We start from the raw sequence: 26,233 nt of genomic DNA, 5'->3' as shown, positions 1-26,233 counted from the left end.
ATTAACCTAAGATTGTAATACTAGATATCTAAATTTGTAAACTAAAGGATATGTCACTAATAGAAATGAACACGTTTATCTACATTTAAGTATTAACAATTTTCATGTTATTTAATTTATAAAATTTTATCTACAATTTAGTTTCTTTACCTTATTTTTACAAATTTAATCTTCTTAATGTTACTTTCAAAAATACATACAAATTCTAACGGCTCTTTCTGTGTTGAAAAGTCATGAGAGATATATGCAAGTTGTAGTCTTTTGGAGATGGCAATCTGGAGAATGGATGGGCCTTTTCTTGCCTCATAGGACGAGGGAGACTTGAGACCTGGCTAGCTTATTTCCAACCAAGTAATATCAAGCCAACACGTGTGTCTTACACAATGATGCGGACTACACCACACCTAGGCAATCTATATATCCTACGTAATCCATGAAACCATTTCTTCAAACCCTACTTATCTCAAAAGGCAGAAGAAACTTTCACGCAACAAAAATATCATTATAACATATCCTTAAATTTATTCACATTGTTAAGTGTGTAAAATGCCAAACATTGTAACTTTTCATGTATATCTAAATCACAAAGCTCAATCGTCAAATGCATTAGTTGGATTAGTGTTCAGGATACTTGAAAACTCTGAAGTTTGAAGTAGACGTGTTTGTTAGCTAGCTGGTACCAATTTACAAAATGAGAACTTCAAAACGCATGACAATGCGTGATTGGTTTATAATATTACTATAAATACCTACATTGATGTTGTTACATGTGATAATATATGTCACAATACGATGACACAATGTCATCCTAATCATGACACAAATGCAATTCATAATTAACACTGCTCTATGTATAATAATTAAATGTTAATTTTTTCTCATTTACTTTTTGAATGTTAACTATTTTCATTCTAAAGAATAATGTGAGTTATTCTTGCAATATTATTTTGTGTATTGCCCATTTTTGGTTGGACATAAACATGGCACGAGTATATATGTATCCATGTAAACATGACCTTGTGTCCACCCAGTAAGCTTATCTCCACTTAATGTCTTCGACAAGTTATCTTTCTTTGATACAAGCAACATTGATGCCTAAGTGTAAGCTTTAAAGTTTAAACAACTTCAACTACAAGCTCATTACGAAATAATTTTCGTTATTATTTGAAAATGTAATTCTCGTACCCTTCCATTTATTACTAAAAGGTTAAAAAACTGAGAAATGGAAAGGAGATTTTCACAAAAAATGGGAAGACTCTATGCTATATCAATAATGAATACCAATTCATGTGCCAACATTATAAAATATTGTGCTAAAAATATGAGATATCAAAGAATGTATGAAGAGTGCCACTTTTGAGAGACCTTTAGCATTTCTCTAAAAAAATTGGGGAAATTAATTTCCCAATTACTATCACATCGTCATCGCATGTAACATTGAATCTGTCACGTGCTTTTATGTGCTATACTGCATGGTAACATTTGCCGCCCGTATTCTGGAGAAATTTTTAATTGTGACGAAAATACAAGTGGTACACCACGTGTTTTAATAGAAGTTGTGGGAAATTTTATTTTTTAAGTTATTAACTTTTTAGCACACATATCTCACCATTTGTATAATGACACGTGATGTACCATCCCATTATGGGGAATTATACAAGGGACAAGGATTGTCTGCCCTCCCACTTCCCCTGCCCTCCTGTTTGTGTGGTCACAATTAAGTCATGTCAACATTTTATATTACTATTCATTTTGGTCTTATTATCCCTATAAAAAAAACAATATAAAATATTAACGTGACTTAACCGTGATCACACAAAACAGTACTTGTGAGAGGGTAGACAATCATTGTCCTTATACAAGGGGATTTATCTGGCACGGCACGGCACGGCACGACACACAAGGCTCGATCCATGAATTTTGAACTAGGCTAAGTTGACAACTGATTATGAGAAAATCAACTTGATGGTCGGTGTTGATTTTACACATCTACGGCACGCAACTGTTGCATAATCCTGAGCATTGCTATCTTTTTTACTATTTTACAATAAGGACATGCATTTTGATTGGGGTCTTATTCTATAATTACGAGTCCACCAGACATGTCGTTTCTATTCCGTCGAAAATCAATTTTACGGTATAGACGCTTATGACATCTCCTTCTATGCCATGCGCTAAAGTTTTCTCTAACATTATGATCTTTACCACAACGATGTTGTACATAGATCAAATTATTGCATGCCTTGAATTTCACTTGACTGTCTACGGCTCTATTGTGTGTGCTCGAGATAGAAGTTTTGGGCCTCCATAATTTTATGATTGTAGTCCACGTGAGGGGAGGGCGTGGAGGTGGGGAGGGTGTTTGTTGTCCATGATGCATATTCGAGTGGCTAAATGAAAAATGGTGCCTACCACCAATCCATGACAAAAAGATTAGTAATTTGAATAATTACGGTTATCAAACTCTTGGGGAAATAAATAAATATTTGAAAATTAAATAACAACATATCTAATTTGTATAATTCTTCCAAGACAACCTAATGTCTACCATGCATTTCTTCTTTTTCTATGGCTACAGTCAACTAAAAGAAATACAAATTATGTTTCTTGTTGGTTGAATATATATATATATATATATATATATATATATATATATATATATATATATATAATAAACGAATACAATGCCAAACTTGACACTTCGTATCCGTAAGTAATGTTTAAAATATCTACAAAATTGCCTATATTTCTGTCTAAATATTTGAAAAATCAAGGGTCAATATGGAAAGAGGGTTGAAATGCTAACTTCACCATATATCGGCAAAATATAGGAAAATCAATGAATATCAATAAAATTTACCAATTCACTGAATAAATTTTGTCGTAACCCATTGCTTTGAACTTTAGAATTTTAAAAAAAAATCTCTAAATTTCGACAAAATCTGAATAAGTTGCTATACCCACCTCATTGCAAATTTCTCTAATTTTCGTCAAAAGCAACTTATTGATATCGATTTATCCATTGATATTTCCGCTTATATCAAATTATCAATATTAAAACACTACCCGTAAGAAATTAAAATTTGTATTATGTTACCAGAAAAAAGAGTTATTGTAACATAATAAAACTTTGGTTATTTTTTGCTTAAATAAAAACCAACTATGTGGGCCCTCTGATGAGCCCAGCTACATAGCAGATCAAGTACTCTTAAATGTGAAGGCCCAAAGAGATCCTTTGAAATCAAAAGGGCCAGGTTTCAAGCTCTAGTTTTTCTTGAATGGTAACAATTTACTTGCATAGGAACAAGTTTCCTTAAGCTAAAAAAGTTGGGCGTAGCTACATTAGCTAGAATAAACGCGCTCACTTTATGTGCTCGAGTTCAATTTTTATATTTACTGTTTAGATTAGTTTAAATTAGAAAATAAATATTATATTAAGTATAAAATATACTAAAATACATATTATCAATATTATTCTAATCATCATCTTGTACATATGTTACACAGACATTCTGAAACTCCAAAGTGCGGAGTCTAATACACGATCAACAATTTGGACAGACACGGCAAGGTTTTTTTTGGGAAAAATACTGTTTACTACCCTCATGTTTCGTGGTTTTCAACATTTAGTACATCAATTTTTTTTCGTCCCAGAGTCATACCTAAAGTGTAAATTTTGGGACAGTCTCATACATCCGTTAGTCAAACAGTTAAGTATTCCGTTGACTGTGATGTGGTGCCCATGTGGACAACGACTGGGCGCCACGTGGATTTTTTTTTTGTTTTTTAAAGAAGGGGTTTTCACTTTTTTTTAGGGGTTCAAAAAAAATTTCCTGCCAAAAAATTTGAATTTTTTTTTCTTCTTTTTCTTCTTCTTCTTCTGGGCAAATTCTTTTTTTTTCTTTTTCTTTCTTTCTTCTTCCTCCTCCTCCTCCTTCTCTTCCTTCTTCCTCCTTCTCTTCCTCCTTCTTCTTCCTCCTCCTGGGCAGATTCGTGTTTTTTTTTTCTTTTTCTTCCTTCTTCTTACTCTTCTTCTGGGGCAGATTCGTGTTTTTTTTTCTTCTTCCTTCTTCTTCTGGGCAGATTCGTGTTTTTTTGTTTATTTTTTTTATTTTGCTTTTTCTTCCTCCTCCTTCTTCTTCCTTCTTCCTCCTCTGGGCAAATTCGTTTTTTTTTTCTTCTTCCTCTTCCTCCTCCTTCTTCTTCTTCCTCCTCCTTCTTCTTCTTTTGGGCAGATTCTTTTTTTTTTCCTTCTTCTTCCTCTCCTTCTCCTCCTCCTCCTCCTCCTTCTTCTTCCTTCTTCTGGGCAGATTCGGTTTTTTTTTCTTCTTTTTCTTCTTCCTTCTCCTCCTCCTCCTCCTTCTTCTTCCTTCTTCTTCTAGGCATATTCGTTTTTTTCTTCTTCTTCTTCTTCTTCTTCTGGGTTTTTTTTTTTGTTTTTTCTTCTCCTTCTTCTTCTCCTTCTTCTTCTTCTTCTTCTTCCTGAGCGTGGAGTCAAAGATGGTGATGGGAGGGTGGGCACGGGTGGGATTGAAGATGAAGGTTTTGTTTGTTATTTTTTTTTAATAAATAAATATATTTTTAATTTTATTTATTTTTTTAATTTTCACATGGATGACACGTGACGCCCAGTCATTGTCCACATGAGCGCCACGTCATAGTTAACGGGAGACTTAACAGTTTGACTAACGGATGTATGAGACTGTCCCAAAATTTACACTTTAGGTATGACTCTAGGACGAAAAAAACTTGATGTACTAAATGTTGAAAACCACGAAACATGAAGGTAATAAACAGTCTTTTGCCCTTTTTTTTTAATATAAATATAAAAAATATTTTGGGGCATTTTTGTAAATGTAAAACTTTTAAAACCTATAAAGTTTGCCTATTGGGTCTTACTCCACTACTCTTCACCTCCTCAAAACTTGGAATGACTCTTGCCACTCCCCTCTGCCGCTGTAGCTGGCTAAAATCCAGCCGAATACATAGGAATTAGGCTGCACATAGCTAGCTTCCATCTCCTTCAACACAATTTTTGCACTTTCCTACCTACCTGCATTCGCATAGGCATCAATGAGCAGACCGGAAGTGTGCTCATCCGGTGAAATGCCGCTTTTCCATCTTGGACACGATGGATTTGGCATCTTTCAGTTCACCTGCCTTCACATAGCCTTTGAGGAGGGCATTGTAAGCCCTGGGCCTGGGATGCAATCATCCTCCTAAAACCTAACATTATGTTTGAATAAAGAAAATAAACTTGAAATTTAGATAAAAATTAGAATTTATAAATTCACATGTACCAATTTCCTTATTTGGATTCATAAACATAGAAATTTAGAATTTCCGCGTGGAAGAAAAAATTGGAATTTTTGTCCTCCAATTCCCACCATGTAAATAGGTGTCATTTCCCAATGGCTTATTATATTAGCACCCTACAAATTGTTGAATAAACACTACGTACTTAATACACCCCACATTTACTTTTTCAATTAAAAATTATCTTAATACACCCTACTTCCTTCCCCATAATACCCTCACACCCCACATTCTTAATATGCATCTTACATTTTCTACACACACCCCACATTTTTTATAAATCCCACATTTCTCAAATCTTATAACACTCATTTTTTATTTTGCCGAATGATTTCAAACTATATGAACTTTTGTTTGCTGAATGATTTCAAATTGAATGATTTAAAAAAAAAATGTTTAGACTCATTTGAACATTTTTCAATAACAATAATAATGATTTCAAAGCTTTCGAAACACCGATTTCGTGTTTCATTCGTCAAAAATAATTTTTCTCAATCAACATGTTTATAGTTTCATTGCTTAGGGTTTTATTCAACAATGGAGAATGAGAGGGATTCTGATAGTTGAAATAAATAAATAATACGTTAAAAAAGATTTGTAGTGTATTTATAAAAAAATTATTATTTTTTAAACCTAATAAGGTCAAAATTGTCATTACATAGTAGAGTAAAATAAGTCATTAATATTAAATTTTAATGTGGGGTGCATTCAACATTTTGTGGGGTGCTAATATAAAAAGTCTTTCCCAATTTCTATGATTGAGAGTCTAAAAATAACAAATTTCGTTTTCAATTCCATTCTTCTTTTAGGTTAACCAAACAAGAAAAATTACAAATTCTAGAAAATAAAATCTTATCATTTCAATTTCTATCATTTTAAAATTTCTTAGTAATCTTAAATTTCTTCAGCCAAACATAATGTAAATGTTTGTGTTTTAATTATTATATATGAATTTGATGAATACAAATACTTTGTTACGTTATCAGTTCGAAATATTGTTTTTAATATGTGTAATTTTTTTTTCCATAAATTTACTGTATTTTAATAGTCGTGTCTTACCCATGTCTATGTCCATATATTTGAGATTTATCGTGTCGCCGTATCCGTATCTGTGCATGGTATTCATCTATCTGTATATCTTTATATACCCACAAACCCTAATAAGCGTGAACTTGATTGCTGCATTGACTTAATATATTAAACACTTGCAGTTGCTGAACAATTTTAAATGAGCAAAAGTCAGAGCTCCAATCTTCAAATGACTGAATAAAAAGTTCCGCGACCAAGAGGAGAAGAAGAAGAATTTGTCAGGAAAACTGTTCCAAAACAAGATGGCTCGTCTTTTGGTCTGCTGACTGAGAAAAGTTTTTTCCTGTCAAACAATAAGAACAGACGGTCACAAACTGATCAACTAGAAAAAACATTGTTTGGCTCCTTATGTGTAAGGGGTTTCCTGTTTGACATCAAATGACAGTTTGATACGTGAAGAAACAGCTTGCTAAAAGAATAAAAGAAAATTTTATGCAAGCGCATGTCAAAATTGTGATACTTCTTCATGTGATAAGGAGCTGATCGAGTATTTGAAATGTAACATCTCAGACATGAATAACGCAAACAAGCTGGGGCAAGGGACAAAGAGGGTGAGAGATTTAGGCACAAACCTGCATCCTTCTGGCTTGGAGAAACCGGATGACTATTTCTTAAGGTGATAAAACGATCTTAGGAAAATGCTGAGGTCTCCTTTATTAGTTTTTCGTAAAAAAAGAAGAAGTAAGAAACAGAAACAAGACTACAAAACTTTATAAGTCCGAACAATCAAAAGTTCAGATTTTCAAACCATGTATTGCACAGTTGCATTAGTGTACAAGCCTCAATTGACTTTAAAGGGAGGTAAAAAAACACAAGAACTTTGTGATTTCATTATTCTGAACTCAACATTTAAATTCAAGATTAATTCATAATTTTTGGAAACAATTTGCTATAAATAGACGTGTAAAGGAACAAAATCGACATTACCTGGAAATCCAGTCACGCCAATAAATTATAAAATCGCCAGGCCTTATACAGGAATAAAATTTAGAAAATTCATATTCATCCATCTCTAAATTTCTGCATGAAATAAAGGAAAAGATTTATAACTCAATCACATAGTAATACAAATTATTTAACTTCTACCAGACCAAAAATGAAGGCAAGATGCAAATATTCAACATTGTATGTTGCTGATTTTCACAGAAAGAGAAGCAAACAAATTTTAAGAGATCATACCTAGGATCAGCCACAATTTGGACTTTAGAGCTACGACCCCGTAAATCATAAAAGAAATGCTTGGAATCGGAGGACGGCATTTTGTTCAGTATTTGCCCTAATTGAGGGGGGATACTAAATTATTACTTAATTCAACAAAAACATATTGAAATTATCAATCGACGTCACATATTGGGTTAGGTCAGTTGTGTGTCGGTTCTTTTTTACCATGTTTAATCTTGAATACCATACAACGATACTGTGATGTCCTCTCTATGCTCCCCCTTGTTGAGGCGGGCTCCAGACTCCTGTATACGTACTGAACGATCGTCATCGAAGCAGAGAATTCATTGCGGTGCTTATTAGGGTTTGATTTATCATTCGTCTTCTCTAGCTTGGCGCCTTCTCTCCTCGCCACATTTTGAGGCCTGACGGTGGACTTCAACTCTTTGCACTGGTGGCCCTTGGTTAATTGAGAAGATTGTGGTGGCGGTGGCAGCGATGACGGCTCCTTTTCCGAAGAGAGAAGGTGTTGGGAAAGACGGTTGAGGTGGTTGATGATATATATGGTGGCGTTTCACGATGCTCTGGAGGTGGCCGAGCTCTTCCAAATCCAGCGCCAACTCCTCTGCCATATTTCCTCTCTCTTTGATGCTACAAGTCAAGGTGGAAGGTTTATACATCGGATGGATTCTGATTAGGGGTTATATGTGTGTTTGTGTGTGTGTGTGTATATTTGGATAAATCTCAGTTTACTATTTCAAGTTTTGTGGTTTTCAACATTTAGTACATGAAATGTTTTTTCATCCCAGAGTCATGACTAAAGTGTTAATTTTGAGACAGTCTCATACATCCGTTAGTCTGGCTATTAAGTCTCCCGTTAACTGATGACGTGGCGCCCATGTGAACAATGATTAGACGCCACATGTCATTAAGGGGTCTACGTGGAAATTTAAAAAAAAAAAAATCTCGCCCAAACTTAAAATATTAAAATAATTAATTAAATAAAAGTATTATAAAAAATAAAATAAAAACCCGGAACCCCTTCGTCTTCCCCACCCTCCACCCCTCCATCCTCTCCACCCCTCACCCACCGACACCCTTCCCCTTCCCTGATACCCACCCCTACCACCAAGCTTTTTCTCCTTCCCCAAAAACCCAGCCCCTTCCTTTCCCCCAAAACCCCAAAAAGAAGCAACATTTAAGTGTACCTGGAGGAGCTACTACCCTTGAATTGGTGAACATGGGCATCAACCCTTTTGAAGTCTACAGTTGGTTGTTCTTTGTGCAAACAAAAAAAGGGAAATTATGCACTCCTTAAAAGTATCTGTAGCAAACCATGAGCACCACATAAATCAATCCAGCCAGTCCAATCTAATCCCAAAGACAAAAAGATAGTGGAAAGAAAGATCCTGGATTCTTACAGAGCTCTGGTGAGATCATTAAGAAGCTTCTTAGAATCTTCAAAGAATCTTCAAAGAAAAGAGACACCACACCTGAACAACAAAATTTGGGTTGCTTTCATCCTGCAACTGTTGGAGCTGCAAAAACTAACCATCCAGAAACCCATTCTCTCACCCAACCAATAAAAAAATCCCAAAAAACAAAAACATTAGGAACAAAACAAGCAAAAACAACAAAATCAAAACAACCCCATCTGTGATTTATGTATAATTTCACATTTTTTCTGTTGCTTTTACCTCCAGGAACAAGGATTTTGTGTAGTCAACCCACTGTCTCTGCATCTACCCTACCTCCATGTCTTTACTTTTGTTCCTCTCCACACAGGCAGAGTAAGAGAAAGAGAGCCAATAGAGAAAAGCTTGTGCCTTGAATTGCAGATCTTGAGGAATTATTGCACAAATCAGAGACTATAATGTTATAAAATTTTGGGAAAGCCAAAAAAAGGGTTTGGTGAATTCAATGTGAAAAAACAAAATCCAAAGACTGCTTGCTTTGGGGTATTTGACCCATCTGGATGTGTGCTTGGTGGTAGGTTTTTGGGGAAGGAGAAAATGCTTGGTGGTAGAGGTGGTTATTAGGGAAGGGTGTCGGTGGGTGAGGAGTGGAGCCGTGGAGGGGGTGGAGGGGACGGGGGGCGTCGGGTGGGAAAGAAGAAGTGGTTCTGCGTTTTTTTTTTTAATTTTTATTTTTATAAATACTTTTATTTAATTATTTATTTTAACATTTTAAATTTGGGTGAGTGTTGTAAAATCGACTGTGGGTGCAGTGGAATAAATGAAACAAGACACAAAATTTACGAGGTTCCTCTACAGTCAGTGTGACTGGAGTACGTCCTCGGGGCAGCAGTGGTGCTTTCATTATAATTTGAAATAATAGGAGTACAAAGATAACTCTCTCTATTATCTCCTCTTATCTTCTTCTATTTTCTCTCTTCCTCTTCCTTCTCTCTCTTCCTCTTCCTTCCTTCCTCTCTTTCTTTCCCGTGAACCCTTCACATCTATCTATCCCTTTGTTGTGTTTCATAAGGCTTGTTTTTATACAAGTAAATCACATGCTAAATAGTGGAAGGGCAACTTGCCCATTATTTGAGTGGACATCCATTTCTACAACACTCCCCCTTGGATGGCCACAAGTCTTCGATTGACTCGTTAAAATCTTGATCTGTTTTGAATGCTCCCACTGATGAGTATCTCCCCCTGATTTCAAATCATTTAGGTTGATCGTTGATCGTTCTGCTTTAGTCTCTTAGTAAGAAGAGTTGCTGAAAGAGTTGCTTTACTTATTGTTAACTTTCCACAGCCTTTTTCTTGAACTGGGTTGTAGGACTTTCTGCTAGACTAGCATCGAAGATCGGAATTTACTCCTTTTATCTGGAGCGGAATTTGATTCAAAAGTGGTGGACACTTGATCTTGAATCGGACTTGTGATTTCTTCAAGGACTTCGAGGCTTGATCTTGAATGAAATTGTACCGTGAAGAGCTTCTTCGACTTTGTCGGGGATGAATCAGCACGTGTTGGTTGCGCTTGTCTCCACATGCTCCAATGTATCATTTTCACTTTCCTTACTTGCTCCCCTTGCTTAAGTAGTATTTTCACTGCTTTCCCCCCTATGCATATGTGGCATCTTCTCTTGTAGGATTTGTCCCCTGGTGCAGAAGTGGAATGCAAACCTTTGCATTTGGATGGTTCATCACTTCTTGGTGACTGGAGACCCAACTCCAACCGTTGAAGATGACTACTCGAGAGCAATACTAGGTAAGCAATCAGGAAAGGTTCCAGGCAATCGGTTCCTTACCGGGAGTTTGAGTGGAGGTTCCGACATATTGATTTCCTTATCCTTGTCTTTGCAGGCAAGAACATGGACAAAGGAAAGGACAGGGAGATTGCATGATATGAGATAATCTTGCTCTGGTCCCTGAAGATATGTGATAATCTTGCTCTGGTGTGACATGTTTGAAGAAGTATTCTCGGAGAGGAAGAAAACTGAGTATTTCGAGATGCTATGTTGAAGATACATTCTCGGAGATGAGGAAGAGTTAGGTATTCTTGCAGTGTTGCAGGTCTGCCTTGTTATGGAGAACAGAGGTCGACATATATAGAGATTTCTCAATAGCAAGTGGTGGTGCTGTGCTTTTACTCTTGTCAGCAACTGTGGTGTAAATAGAACAGTAAGATTTACGCGTTTTCAACTTTGTCAGAGATCTTTGACAAAATTGCACGCGACATCTGAAAAGCTGGGATTACGTCTGAAAAATACCAACGAACTTTATTCAGGAAAATCTGGCTTTTGAAATTCGGAGAGCGGTGCCTCTTCGATCTTTGAACGAGTGGCTCTGCTGCCTCTTCTTTTATAGAGACATCAATTATGTTCAAGAGTATGCTCAGAAAGTTGCTGCCTGAGAAATTTCCACCTTCCTGCACTTCTGAAATTTTATTTGACCTCTGTTTTTCCTTCATCATTTCTGAAAAATGACTTGCCCATCTAACATTTGCTTAGATTTGAGTCTTAGGAGTGATACAGATGAGCAGCGTCAGGATAATATATGGCGCCCGTCCTTCTTATCTTCTAATGGTCCTCTTACGGTTGGGGACTCTATGATGAAAAATAACATAACCGCTACTGTGGTAGCTAGGAATCTTCTCACTCCAAGGGATAACAAGATCCTTTCAGAACGGTCTGAAGAGTCGGCCGTTCAAGACTCCTTGGCTCTCAGTGTTCAGTGTGCTGGCTCTGTGTCCAATATGGGCCAACGCCTACTTGCTCAAACTCGCCAAGTTGAATCATTGATGGCGGAAGTGGCAAGTCTTAAACAAGAGATCAGAGGGCTCAAGCACGAGAATAGGGTGTTACACGTGCTTGCAAATAGTTACTCTACAAGCATGAAAAGAAAGCTCGTCCAACTGCAGGAATCCGAAAGTCGGATTCAAAGTGATCACCAGAGGTTCGTTGCTAGATTCCGAAAGCAACTGATGCCTTCCCCTTCTGGTGTTTTGCTAAGTACTGGGGTGCCACATGATCAATCTCCAGTGCCTCCCCCTTCTGGGGTACTTCCGAGTACTGAGGCTTCACATGAGCAACCTTTGTGAAGGCTCCATCCTGTTTGTTTGTTTTAGCTCATGTGTATGTATATATCTGTAATTTCTTGGAGATATTAATAAATAAGCTTTATTTCATTCAATGTATTGTGCCAAATACAATAAAGCATATACTTCACTAAGATGTGGTACTTCTGGACCAAATATTAATTTATCTTTACCCTCACGAAGATAAATGATTATTCTTAGTGTCTTCATCATATGAGTATTCAACTCATAATCTTCAATCCATATGGTTCTTTTAATATCATAAATATCATGGATAAGATTTGTGTTGGTAGATTGTTCGATCTGCAGCTCGAGACAATAATTCCTTCAACACTTTATAATTTTTCTAGACTATTCAGGAGTCCCAATTTAATATCATCAACTCTTCAAGAGTTATAATTTAATGTCATTGACTCTTGCAAGAGATTTTAGTATGTTGCAACAATATCATAATGATAGTACTCACTAAGGCAATTTATATCATCCATTGATATTGAGTACATAATTTATGCTTTACCCTTCGGGGCCTTACTTCAAGCAATTTGAATCATTCAAGGATTTTCTACACTTCATGACACATTTTCCTTTGGAATTTATACAGAGCAATTTGCTCCCATGTATATTTGAGGGATTTACTTATGGAGATATGATGTGGGTGACTCACAACCCTTCATATATAATTCTCCATTTATATGAACTCGTTTACAACCTTGTGTCATATCATGTAAGTGTATTACACTGTATTACAAATGCCCATATATAATCTCCTTGGTTCAACATCTTTTGGCTATTTGTATTGTATTCAAATATATATAGGTTCATTTGCCCACGTTCTTACAAAATTGTAATGGAATTGCCTTTCTCCATTTTGGCCAATAATTTTCCTTTTGTCGACGAACAAAAGAACGTGACTCAATATTAACACAGCTCATTGATGAATTTAGTAGCTACTTGTAAAAACCAAAATTACCATTGGTTATCATCAATCCGTGATCCCATATTCTCATGTGTATGCGCATGCATAAAAGCTTTTCATTTCTTTGGATATCCATTGCCTCTTCAAGGGCATTACACTATCTCTTCCAGGATAGTCATAGTTTAGAGAATGCGGATCATAACCTCTTCTTGAGCGTTATAGAGCTTGGATTTTAATCTCCACTTCCAAGAGTTGAGTCATTTAGAACCTATACGTCAATCATGCTTCATGCATGAGACATCAATATTCCCATGTCTGTGGATTGTCCTATCTGGGACGTGTATCCACGCGGCGACTGTCATGCTTCTGGCATGCAACAGTTATGCTTCGGGAATGCAATAGTTCAGTAGTGCCATATTATTCTTCTTTCGAATAACTGAACCTTTTGAGTCTAAAAATCTGCCACGCTTCAGGCGTGCAACAGATAAATCATTTACTGTCTCATTATTTTATCAAACAGAGACATCAATTCTTGTAGGCACATTTGCAGTAAGTATATATGATTTCATCACTTTCGTTGCATCATTCAATTATTCATATTTCATTTTCTTATTGATTGCTTCGTGAATCAAAATAAGACAAATTCTCTTCGTTCTTCTGGAACGGTCTTTTCTCATTATTCTTTTGGAATGATATTTTCTCATCGTTCTTCTGGAACAATATTATTTTCTCCCCCTAATGGCAGGAAAATTGTCTTATCAAAATGACAGTCCGCAAACCATGCGGTAAACATATCCCCAATCAAGAATTCCAAATATTGAATGATAGATGGTGTTCAACATCAATGCCTAAACTGCAATGATGCCTCATTTCAGTACGTTGTGGCAGTCTTACAGGCACATAGACAACACAACCAAAAACTCGTAAATGTATAATGTTTGGTTGGTTCCAAACCCGAGTTGTACTGAGAAGTATTGATGGTCGGTAACATGTCTCAACCGAATTAATAATGCATCATGTAAAGTTTACATGTCCCCATGTAGAAAATTGGCAATTTCGTTTTCATGAGCAGAGCGCGGGAAATCAATTTCATTCGCTTAATAAAGGCTTCTGCTAAACCATTTTGAGTATGGACATAAGGAACTTCTGGTCCTTATTTAATAGTCTGTAAACTGAGACTCTTATGGCTTTTATTACAATTAAGTTAAAGCACTGCGGCACTTCAAACTTATGGTACTCATCTAGGAACTTCATGTCCTGATCTTCAGGATCAAGGGACTTCATGCTAGATCCTTTTGTATGATGGAACTTCGGGTCCAATCATTTTATATGATGAGGATCAAGAAACTGCAGGTTCTGATCTGATCAAGGAACTTCAGGTCCTGTATATACTCATAGTAACAAAAGATAAGTACAATAAATAAATTAAAGCAATAGACGGTAATTCCAGCCATAATGAATAAATTGCATTTAAGTAAATAAAATTTGTGACAAGGGCTTTAATTCAGCACCATCAAAACTTAAAGCAATAGGCGGTAAAACCGTCCATGGTAAATAAATTGCTTTAAAGTAAATAAAGCTTGTGACAAGGGCTTTGATTCAGCACCATTCACATAAATATCAAAGCTTTAAAGCAAAGGGTAATAATTCTACCCACTATAAATAAATTGCTTTAAATAAATAGAACTTGTGACATGGGCTTTAAACCAACACCATGCACATAAATAAATATATAATTTTATTATTTCTTTTCATAATGGTGATGGTCTCATCAACTTCCCACTATCAACTTTATTATTATTTTTTATTATTTCTTCCCTTCACTTCTGTCGGGGCACCCATCCAAATTGTCCTTATTTTATTAATGTTTTCATTTCACAACAAGTCCTTTTAGTTACTCAGGAAGTAAAAGTAACAATAAGTTTCAATTGGTGTTCCTCCTCCGGTGAGTTTCGAAAAAGTCGAAACGGTTCCCATAAGTTTTGGAGTCAAGAGTGTCTGCAACTTATGAGAAGATCAAACCGTTAGATTTAGTTCAAAATTTAGTATGATATGGATAAGAGGATACCAAACAACTTTCGTGAAGAAACAATTTCGATTTGAGCTACAGAAATAGAGTTATGGTACTCATAAGGTGGCTGTCCAGTTTTCTGCGGAAATTGGAAACTGGTTTAGTATTTCAGACATCTGCAACGATCGCACCGTTAAAGTTTTCTGAAATTTTGATATGTTGTAGATACTGAGTGGACGAACAACTTTCAAGAAGAAAGTATTTTAATCCGAGGTCCGCAAGTTGGAGTTCAGAGGCTGTTTACATGGCTGTCAAATTCTTTACGAATTTTGAGTATGTACTCTTTTGCTTCTGCAAAGGATGATATACAGTCATACAACAATATATATAGTTGCTTCAAGAAAATCAATTGTACTGAGATTTGAAGATGAAATGAAAATTGTTTCTTATCTGTGAGATTCCAGCTGAAGGAGGTGAACAGGATTTGTGGCGTTGTGCTTTCCACTGACATGAGAGCTTCTCGTGCTGATAACGTGTTGTAAAATCGACTGTGGGTGCAGTGGAATAAATGAAACAAGACACAAAATTTACGAGGTTCCTCTACAGTCAGTGTGACTGGAGTACGTCCTCGGGGCAGCAGTGGTGCTTTCATTATAATTTGAAATAATAGGAGTACAAAGATAACTCTCTCTATTATCTCCTCTTATCTTCTTCTATTTTCTCTCTTCCTCTTCCTTCTCTCTCTTCCTCTTCCTTCCTTCCTCTCTTTCTTTCCCGTGAACCCTTCACATCTATCTATCCCTTTGTTGTGTTTCATAAGGCTTGTTTTTATACAAGTAAATCACATGCTAAATAGTGGAAGGGCAACTTGCCCATTATTTGAGTGGACATCCATTTCTACAACAGTGAGAAATTTTTTTTTGAATTTTTAATTTCCACATAGACCTCTTAATGACACGTGACGTCCAATCATTATCTACATGGGCGCCACGTCATCAGTTAACGGGAGACTTAACAATCAGACTAACGGATGTATGAGACTGTCTCAAAATTAACACTTTAGGTATGACTTTGGAACGAAAAAAACTTCATGTACTAAATGTTGAAAACCACAAAACTTGAGAGTTGTAAATTGAGATTTACCCTATATTTTGTCACGGTCGGTTTGTGTCTGCGATTAGGGTTCGGTCGTAGTGGACGAAGAAATCGTATTTGAGGAACAAGTGTCTTGGATGGGCGGGTCGGGCGGATAATTCATGAAGAAGGCCCACTTTCCACATAAAATTGTGTTGATGAACAAGGCGGGTCTAAGATAAATGTGTCAACCCTCGTACCCGTGCAATTCCTCATCGAATTTCCTTATATTCAAATTCGTTATAGATTTTCCCCATCAGAAAACAGTTTCACTAGAAAAATGTACTTGTTCAAAATTAATTTTTTTTGTTGGAAAGTTTTCGTAACTAATTGAAGATTGTGCTTAAAAAAATTCAATAGCGATTCATGAAAAAAAAAATTCTCTAAAACTAATTAGTATTCACTAGTCATCCAAAATATCTCACTCATTTTTGGGTTCGTTTAGAGCTGTTTTTTCAAGATTTATTTGTGTTTTTTTATTAAGAATTGGTTCCAAAAATATTTTTTTATTATAATACCACTTCTAAACAAGTTATTCATCAATTGCATTGAACCATATACTCAAATAAAAATACAAATAAAAAATAGAAATAAATGGAAGGTACTTATAACCCACGACAATCAAAATTATAACCGAATCATGAATTTTTTCTATATCTATCAAAGATCTGAAGTTTTCATTCCCGTCTCAGTTTCCAACAAACAATAAACTAAACTCAATATGGACAGACCAAAAGTGTCGGTTCATGAAGGCTTGTGAGGATGTATAGGTCAAAACTAGTTCAGTTCTTTCCAATGAAAATGAAAAGAGATCAAAATTGTACTGGGCTTATTGTCTTAGACAATAGAATGATCAATGATTTGCAAAGGTGTAGTTCAAATATGACTAAAAGCGTTTATCCATGTACTCGAATTCACATATTTGAATCACTCCCTCTCTACTACAAGTGTTCATCCATGTTCATGTAAGTTGTAATGTCAACGTCTTTGTATGAGCCATGGGTCATACCATATTGTCCAACTTGATTAGAATTATGAATAAAGTAAAAATGTGTAAATAGTTTGATGTAGGAGTATCGGTTTACCTTAATTATGTTTAAAATATTCTCAAATCTTGGACAAATTTTTCAGCATGCCAGTAACACGGCTGGATACATAAAATGTCATAATATAATTGATTTGGAATTTTTTTAAGTTTCCAACCAATTGTATTATGACATTTGGTATACATGATCGTATTCCTGGCATACTAAAAAATTTCTCTAGATCTTGGTTGGTTTTTGATAATTCCAAATATTGGGTTAGCTGTCATCCGATAGAAGTTTGGTTTGGAATTGTGTGGATTAGGTGATGCCTTGTATGCATATAATAAACTTTACCCTCCAAATGATTCAAATGTAATCTATTTTATTCACCAAAAGAAGAAATTCCCAGCAGATCAATGAACCAAAGATCACATGCCAATAGAATTAGTGAGTGGATCAAGTTTGCTTTGCTCCCTTCCAAATCCATATGTCACTAATTGGTTTTTGTTGTCTACGTATTATGTTTGAAAATTTGTCAGAGCGTGTTGAGAGTACCAATCTCACATTGGAAAAATGAATGACCTTACATGTGCTTATAAGTAGTTGTGTTACTTTTCATATTACTAATTAATTTATAGTGGAACTCGTACTTCTGTTTGATGCGAAATTTTGCAGACTGGAATAACTATATAAGTTTGATTAATTGCACTCCACCTCTTAATTTCTAATTATTCCAAAGATCCCACCTGCAACCCTACTTTGAAACATATTTTTATTTATTCCTTTGATTAAGTTATTAAATTTTGGGTTTCAAATGGGGACAGGTATTAGCCGGTGTGGATTGAAGAGCTAGTGGAATAAGTTCACATTTGCAGTAGTTAGGAATTACTACAGAGGACTCGTTGACGGCGGTCAGAGGTGGATTTCACTAGGGATTTTGGTCGAGGTCGATGAATGGCATAATTGTGAATTGTGAGTGGATTCATATATGATCATGAAGTCAATGTGAATTTACTATCCACACAACATTTGCATGCAAAATGTCTTCAGTCTACAAAATGATTCTATATAGGAATGAGATCATCACCAGACCTCTACCACGGAGTAGATGGACTTAAAAATCCAGGTCATTTGAGAGAGATCAGGGTGTGAGTTTGTTTGTTTGGTGAGCTAGTAGAATGAATTAATAAGAGCCGCATGATTTAAGTTGAATGATCCAAGTTTTTAGGTCCGTTTACTCCGAAGACAGAGATTTGGAGATGATCTCATTCCTAGCTTCACACCTCACATCATCAGTGTCAAGGTGGCGCTATTAATATAGTCATGCTTTTCTTGGCAAAGCAAGTGCTTATCAAAACGAATGCAATGTGGTGTTATTTCTTGTGGATTGGCAGCCTTGTTTGACAAACCATGCATTATATATAGTCAAGAAGGATAGTAGGGTAATTCACATGGCATATATGGGCTTATCATAGCCTTTGATGCTTGTTCGCACGTACCTACGTGGTCACTTTAACCTTTGAAGCTTCTTGTTGGATGACGACTTTTAGGGGTGGTTTGGGAGTGAGGTGTTTAAAAAAAAAAACACCTATGAAAAAAAGCTGTGAGGGTTTTATGTGTTTGGTAAACTAAAAAAAAAAGGCTTATTTTGGAAGCTGCTGTGAGAATAAGCTGAAATTAAAGGAAAAAGCTGAAGCTGCTATTTGCAACTTTGGAAAACTGGTTTTTTTTCAAAGCACACAGAGCTATACAGTGCTTCTTTAATGAAAAGACCCACTATCAGACTGCTTTTTTTTTTCTTTTCCAAAAGCACTTTTACAAAAAAATTTACTAAACACTCTGCTGCTTTATTTCACAGCCGCTTATTCTCACAGCACAGCCGCTTATTCTCACAACAGTTTTTTTTCAAAGCACAGCAATATCAAACCACCCCTTACTCTCGTTAATTTTCTCCATTCTCCAATGCTCATTATTTTTGTCATTTGGTTCTCTTTTATTTTTAAATTTATTCAGCAACGACTGCAAAAACCATTTTTCCAACCAATAATCAATGAGCCATTTTCCTAACCAATAATCAACTACGTAGCTAGTATTCGAAGGTCTGTAATGGTGGACATGTTTTGAACTAACTACATGTCGAGCGCTTAATTAAGCGGAGCTAGTGGTCACTCGTTTGTTGCTTGTTTTACTCGTAATAAAGAGCTTTAGATTCAATTTTACACTACATACGATATTCCACTCAGGCACTAGCTCTTCACTTGGTTATACAATACAAATTTGCAGGTAATTCTTTTGGATTCAAATGCGTTAGGATTCAAGAATGTATGTACGTAAACACCAAATAGTTAACATATTATATTCCCCATATCAATTCTGTACTAATAAATATGGGCAACCAAAACCATCTGGATAAGGAATACGTTACATATATAACAAATCAAAACTTCCCGAACACTAGTAAAACAAAACCACAATATATCAGCAGAATAGCCCAGCTTTGACAAGAAGCTCTCTAAACCAAAACCTTCAAGAAGCCAAATATTGGGGATGCGTGACATTTATGTTCCAACTTCCACAGTTTGAGATTTTACCACTTTTGTTGAAAGGAATGTGCTATCCATATATCCCTTTTTACTTCTCACACATCCCTTGTTAATTTATGTCCGTTGATCTTCTTCAATTCATCTGATCCGACGGCCGAAAACCAAAAAAGTGTGGGAGAAGTAAAAAGGGGTGTTTGGATATCACACCCCTTGTTGAAATTGTATCCTTCTCAACGAAACAATGAACCCCTCTGTCCCTCTCACCGTCACTTGTAAACCTGGAATTAGCTAGCTCCCACCAATCATCTGTTCTCCACCTGAAATTATATATATATATATACAAAACCAAGACTAAACCACAATAATCTTGGTCCAAGTATATATAGAGTGGTTCATTCATTCTTGGAATATTAGGTATGCGTAGGATATATTTTTGTTAACATATAGATTCATAACAAGCGTCTAATTATAGTACGAACACCTGAAAGTATTCTTGTCATTACATATTAAATAATATATTTGACACAATAGAAGCCCTTTAGCGTTCGTTGTACTCTCAGATTATGTATAAGTATTCGTAGCCCCAAAAAACAGTGGATCTCACAAAAAAAGTAGCAACTCATGTAAGCAAATTTCTATCACTCTCACTCCATTTGTGAATACACTTATACTCTCTCTTTTTTTTAATTTTTTTTTCTTACATATTTTTCTTGCAATTTGGCTAATTAATTATTGTTTTAAATTCTATAGGAATTACAATTTCAAAGTGATTTAACGTTCATGGGCATTGAAATTTTCAAATAATTTTTTTCAAAATTGTAAGATACTAATTTACAATTGGTGTTAGGTAAATTGTTGTGTTGTATACGTGAAAATCAAATTATTTCAGAGATGGTTTGTATCTTTCAACGGATGAGATTGAGATAAAAGAATTTAATCCAACGAACGGTACATAAGTGATGAAGTCTAACTTTGTCACAATTTGAACATTTTTAGGTTGAAATGTTCATAAAAAAGTTTAAGATAGGACGTCCAAAAATCAATTTAAGAAAAGTTTAACACAAATTTTTTTATAGCATAATCAAATTACTCATAAATAAATATATATAACCCCAAATATAGTCCGAAAGAAATAACCCCTTATGAAGAGAAATTCTTTTATAAAGTTCCAAAAATTCCTCAGACCTCTAAAAATATCCACCACTTTTCTAAAGGCACCAATGACTATAACCTAATATTTTGCTGGGGGCCTGACCGCCTGGAGGCAAAACCAGTCCAACCAAACAAGAAGTGACTGAAATATTAGCAATGAATCATGAAAAAAGCAAGAGCTTTGGTTCGCATGTAAACCCGTGTAACTTTGGAACCAAACCATGCAAATGAAACCAGTGTAATGTAAGATCCCTTAAGTGTGCCGGATTCCTATATTTAGTGTATAAAATCGTGTTTTCAGTACATTGAAAAATTTTATCTGCTAAATATATATTTCCAAACATACCCTCACCCTACTTCACTTCTTAGTTTTTGGTCAATCACCCCACTTCACTAACTCCCCTCGACACATTTTCCTCCAACACACCCTTTCATTTATTCATTATATTCTCTCACTGCCTCTCCATCTCTCTCTCACTCTCTCCATCTCTCATGGAATTTGAAAATTAAAACCCAGTTGCAGGAAACATGGGAACCCTGTTGAGATTTTCACTTCTTCTGGTGCTGATTGCAGCAGCAGAAGCAGAATCCACTTGCAACAGCACAGACCAAGCCCAAGTCTCCAAGGCTTTCAAGTCAGTCTCCGGTTTCAACCTCTCCTGGCTCCAAAATTCAAACCGACCCAACTGCTCCAACCCACCCATCACTCAAGTCAACTTCCCTTCCAGAAACCTAACCGGAATAATCTCATGGAAGTACCTCAGAAACTTGTCAAATCTTCAATCCATCGATCTCTCATCCAACAATCTCAAGGGCTCCGTCCCTGGATGGTTTTGGACTCTTCCGAGCCTGGTCCGGGTCAATCTCTCTAAGAACTGGCTCGGAGGCAACTTTGGACTCGAGCCTGCGTCAGGAAACAGTTCAACCTCTTCGGTCCAGGAGCTCAATCTCTCATCCAACCGGTTCACGAACTCGGCCCAGCTCTCTGGCTTCCCAAATCTTACATTTCTCGACCTTTCCCACAACGATTTGGGCACTCTGCAACCCTCTGCTTTCTCCAACCTCACTAATTTGCAGCACCTCGACATCTCGAGCTGCAGAATTTCTGGGAATTTAAAACCCATCTCTGTTTTGCGAGGATTGGAGTATTTAGACGTTTCGGACAACAAAATCAACGGTTCTTTCCCTTCGGATTTTCCTCCGCTTACCGGCCTGAAATTCTTGAACATATCGCTCAATAATTTCACCGGCCGGGTCGTACCGGAAAATTACCTGAAGTTTGGGAAAAGCGCTTTTATCCACGCCGGAAAAAACCTCACTTCTTTCGGCAGTTCCAAAACCAAAGCCCAAAGCCTTCACAATTCCAATGCAAACCCACCTCACAAAACCCTCGAAAAACAAAAACCTAAATCGCAAAAATCGCATAAACTTCTTGTTCTGAGCATATCCTGCGCATCCGCATTTGTAATCCTCTTGTCCATAAGCACTTGCGTAGCTTGCATATGCAGGAAAAAGCACTTTGCCAAAAAGCACAAATGGGCGATTTCCAAACCCGTTCAGTTAGTCCCGTTCAAGATCGAGAAGTCGGGGCCGTTCTCTTTCGAGACCGAATCGGGGACGTCGTGGGTCGCCGACATCAAGGAGCCGACATCGGCTCCGGTCGTGATGTTCGAGAAGCCGTTGATGAACTTGACGTTTAAGGACTTGATTGCTGCCACGTCGCACTTCGGTAAGGACTCCCAGCTTGCAGAGGGGAGGTGTGGGCCCGTCTACACCGCCGTGCTGCCCGGCGACCTCCACGTGGCGATCAAGGTGTTGGAGAACGCCAGGGACGTTGAGTACGATGATGCTGTGGAAGTGTTTGAAAATCTTTCGAGATTGAAACATCCCAACCTGCTGCCTCTCTCCGGTTACTGCATTGCAGGTACGGTACACTTCACACACACACACTCTCTCTCTCTCTCTCTCTCTCACTCACCGGCCGGTCGGTCGTTGATAATATCACCAAAATACATAAATGCAACACACGGGTTTTAATTGCAATGTCGTAAATGACAACAGTCCGTACGTACGACACTGTTTGGCACCATCGTCACGCAAAATCTAATTTAGCACAGCATAGGCTACGGTTGCTTGCTATTTGTATGATTTGATTCATAAATATGTCTCACATGCTTACTAAAAATTAGTGTGTTTTACGACGAAATTTACAATGCACCAGTGTATGAACGTACTAAAGTATTAAACGGCTAAACTGCTGACTTTTAGTAGCCTTGTTCTCTCAATTTAACGGTTCAAACAATAATGCATCTCATACATTGGAGTTTTGTAGAAAAACCATAAAATACGAGATACATATAGAAACAGAGCGAGATGTGTGCATAAAATGTTTTAGTTCATCCATTGAGGCCGTACATCAAACACTAAATATTTGAAGGTGACATTCAAAGGGTTATTGGAAGATATTCACATGTATATTTTACGGACTTCAAATGTACATCCGTCCTGTTGTAACCTAATATTTGAGAGCTAGTTTAATGGTTTGGGGCTAGTTGATCTCATTCTTTTTCTTCCTCACTTTCCTAATTCGGTTATTAGATCATAAGTAAGTACACATTTCACTAAATCATATTCAAAACTAACTCATCGAATTGTATTTATTTTGTGGACAGGGAGAGAGAAGTTGGTATTGTACGAGTTCATGGCGAACGGGGACTTGCACAAATGGTTGCACGAGCTGCCCACCGGGGAGCCCAACGTGGAGGACTGGACTGGTGACATGTGGGAGCAAAGTTTTGGTTATGGAGCCCACTCGCCCGAAAAGAAAGGATGGCTCACGCGCCACCGCATTGCGGTTGGAATAGCGCGTGGGTTGGCGTACCTCCACCAGGCGGGGTCAAGGCCCGTTGTCCACGGCCACCTTGTAACTTCGAACATATTGTTGGGCGGGGATTTTGAGCCGAGAATAGCCGATTTCGGGTTGAAAAGTATTGGGAGTAGGCGGGAAATTGGTGGCGGAGGTGGTGGCAGCGAGGCGGAGACGGATGTGTATTGTTTTGGGGTGGTGTTGATGGAGCTGTTGACGGGGAGGACAGGGACGGCGGAGACGGTGGTGTGGGTGAGGAGGATGGTGAGGGAGGGGCGTGCGGTGGACGCACTGGACGAGAAGTTGAGAGAGAGTGGGGAGTTGGAGAAGGAGATGGTGGAGAGCCTGCGAGTTGGGTACCTGTGTACGGCGGAGTCGCCTGGGAAAAGGCCCAGCATGCAACAAGTTCTGGGTTTGCTCAAAGACATACATCCCAGTACGACTACTGTGGGCTTGGGCTGACGTCATTTCATTTCACGCGAGAGATTTTTCAGTGTAATCGATACACCATCACGTGTCACTATACAAATTGTGAGATATGTGTGTTAAAAAGTTAATAACTTAAAAAATAAAACTTCCCACCACTTTTATTAAAACACGTGATGTACCACTTGTGTTCATATCACAACGAAAAATTTCTCGTTTCACACCCCGTGAATTGCGTGCAATTGGAAAATTAGAAATGAAATTTAAATGTTTTCTTGTTTATTTTTAGTCTTTGTAGTCGATTGAAGAATTTAATAGACGAAAACAAACAAAGGTGTGAAAAAAGAAAACAAGTATGCGGATATCATTTTCTTTGTCACTTTGCATTTTTCCAAATGTACTTTTTTTTTTATTACGCGTTTATAAGAAAAAATGACTCCTGCACATTTTTTTTTTTTCATTCTGCGTACAACTGTTTATTTGAATTCGTTGATTTATACAATGTCAAGCCTACACATAAATATAATGTGCAGGAGAAAAAGGAGTGTTGGAAATACTTTTCTCTTATAAATAAAGAAAACAAGGTAAAATTTTTGCGTGCTCCAAAATCAAAAGGTGAATAAAGGGGACAAGAAATTTTACAGTGTGTTGTTGGGAACATGCTTGATACATCAATATTATTAGCTTTAGTATAGTGGATCGTGTTTTTAGCATGCTGAAAAATCTCTCGAAAGAGATCACGTTTTGTTGTCTTAAATTTAAGAAATGTATAGTATTTCTTTTACAAATTAGTGATCTAAACGCAAAAATCTTAGGAAAAAAAATTAAAGTAAAAATTACTTCGGAAAATGGGATGATGGTGGGGGGAAGGGATGTTGAAGTTTAGGTGAGTAGAGAATCCCACTTATTGCTTGTCTCTTGTGAAAGGATTCTCATCATCACCACCTTTATCTTTAATATTTTAAGCTTCTTCATATTTTCTTTTTCCCCTTTCTTTTTGTTTCTAGTGTGACTCTGCTTTATTCGTTCATCTTTTTGGTGATTTATTATTTTAATTTTTCAAAAAAAATAAAGAGAAATTAAAGGAGATTAATTAGGTATACTTTATAGTTGGATGGAGAGATCAGATACCTCTTCCTAAGCATGAAAAATGACAATTACGTGTCTGGTTTCGTGGGAGAATTTTCTAGTGGGCGGGGGATGTTTAGCCAATGCCAATTGGCCGTATGTTTAATTTGTACATGTTTGGTATTATTCAATGATTTTGACACGACGATGTTGTTCTTGTCGTCACTGTTTTTGGTTATTTTTGTCTGCAGAATCAACTGTGTGTGTTCCTTCTCCCATTCCCATATGGAAACCCTAGTTGAAATTCTCCATGCGTGAGATATTATCATGCGTTGATGAAAGTAAGTCTCGTAACTCATCAACAACTAACAATCTATCATGCGTCGATGAAAGTTAATCTAGTAAATTATAAACTACTGTCAGCATGGCTGCAAGAGAAAGAGGAGGGGGTGGGGGGAACTGTGAATTATTATATGCATTTTTAAAAATGATCCTCGTAACTCATCAATAGCTAACAACCTGTCATGTGTTGATGAAAGCTAATCTAATAACTTATCAACAGTTAACAGCGGGGATTGTCGATAACACAACTTAGTTGAAATTCTAATATGAGTGCTAATTAGCTTATTAATATTGCATGTCATCGTTAAAGCAAAAGTGGAGAGCGTTTTCTGAGCCAGAAATGGTGTATAGGATAACAAGACGTCATCGTCCAGCTTTATTAGTTTGAAGTCATGTCCTTAAGACTCCAATACCGGGGTGGATCTCTCTCGGTCACAGCCATCTTGGTAAAAAGTAAAAAGTAAAAAGCTGAGATGCTTGTCCAGTACTTATGACTAATGATTTAAAACTCAAGCATGTCTGACTGTCATCCCTAAAGTCGGTTGCAACTTGGAAAACTGGAAAATCTTTGTGGGTGCATGCAACGCATTGCCATAGCTATCTGTAGAAATTAGAACGAAAGACACAAAAGCAAAAGAG

The 26,233-nt window shown here is 36.8% G+C and overlaps 2 protein-coding genes across 5 annotated transcripts; one reads left to right on the top strand and one right to left on the bottom strand.

Moving 5' to 3' along the window:
- Positions 1–6,469: 6,469 nt before the first annotated feature.
- LOC126586183 (uncharacterized) lies at positions 6,470–9,678 on the bottom strand. Of its 4 annotated transcripts, XM_050250894.1 has the most exons (6): positions 8,988–9,676; positions 8,775–8,890; positions 7,792–8,217; positions 7,585–7,681; positions 7,333–7,425; positions 6,470–6,688 (listed from the first exon to the last, which is right to left on the bottom strand). In XM_050250894.1, exons 3-6 carry the CDS (start codon positions 7,895–7,897, stop codon positions 6,571–6,573), a joined length of 414 nt encoding a protein of 137 aa, XP_050106851.1. In that variant the 5' UTR covers positions 7,898–8,217; positions 8,775–8,890; positions 8,988–9,676; the 3' UTR covers positions 6,470–6,570. The 4 variants fall into 4 exon arrangements, 3 of the variants coding, with proteins under 3 accessions (XP_050106851.1, XP_050106852.1, XP_050106853.1); XM_050250895.1 differs by lacking the exon at positions 8,775–8,890 and having other exon boundaries at positions 8,988–9,677; XM_050250896.1 differs by lacking the exon at positions 8,775–8,890 and having other exon boundaries at positions 9,264–9,676.
- An 11,607-nt stretch (positions 9,679–21,285) lies between these two features.
- Positions 21,286–24,466, top strand: LOC126586171 (calmodulin-binding receptor kinase CaMRLK-like). The gene is made up of 2 exons (XM_050250875.1): positions 21,286–22,816; positions 23,565–24,466. Exons 1-2 carry the CDS (start codon positions 21,421–21,423, stop codon positions 24,218–24,220), a joined length of 2,052 nt encoding a protein of 683 aa, XP_050106832.1. The 5' UTR covers positions 21,286–21,420; the 3' UTR covers positions 24,221–24,466.
- The last annotated feature ends 1,767 nt before the right edge of the window (positions 24,467–26,233 follow it).

The sequence above is a fragment of the Malus sylvestris genome, chromosome 10 (assembly GCF_916048215.2).
Source record: "Malus sylvestris chromosome 10, drMalSylv7.2, whole genome shotgun sequence".
NCBI lineage: Eukaryota > Viridiplantae > Streptophyta > Magnoliopsida > Rosales > Rosaceae > Malus > Malus sylvestris.
Note: the sequence above shows the minus strand (reverse complement) of the source record. Positions and strands in the feature narration are given on the sequence as shown.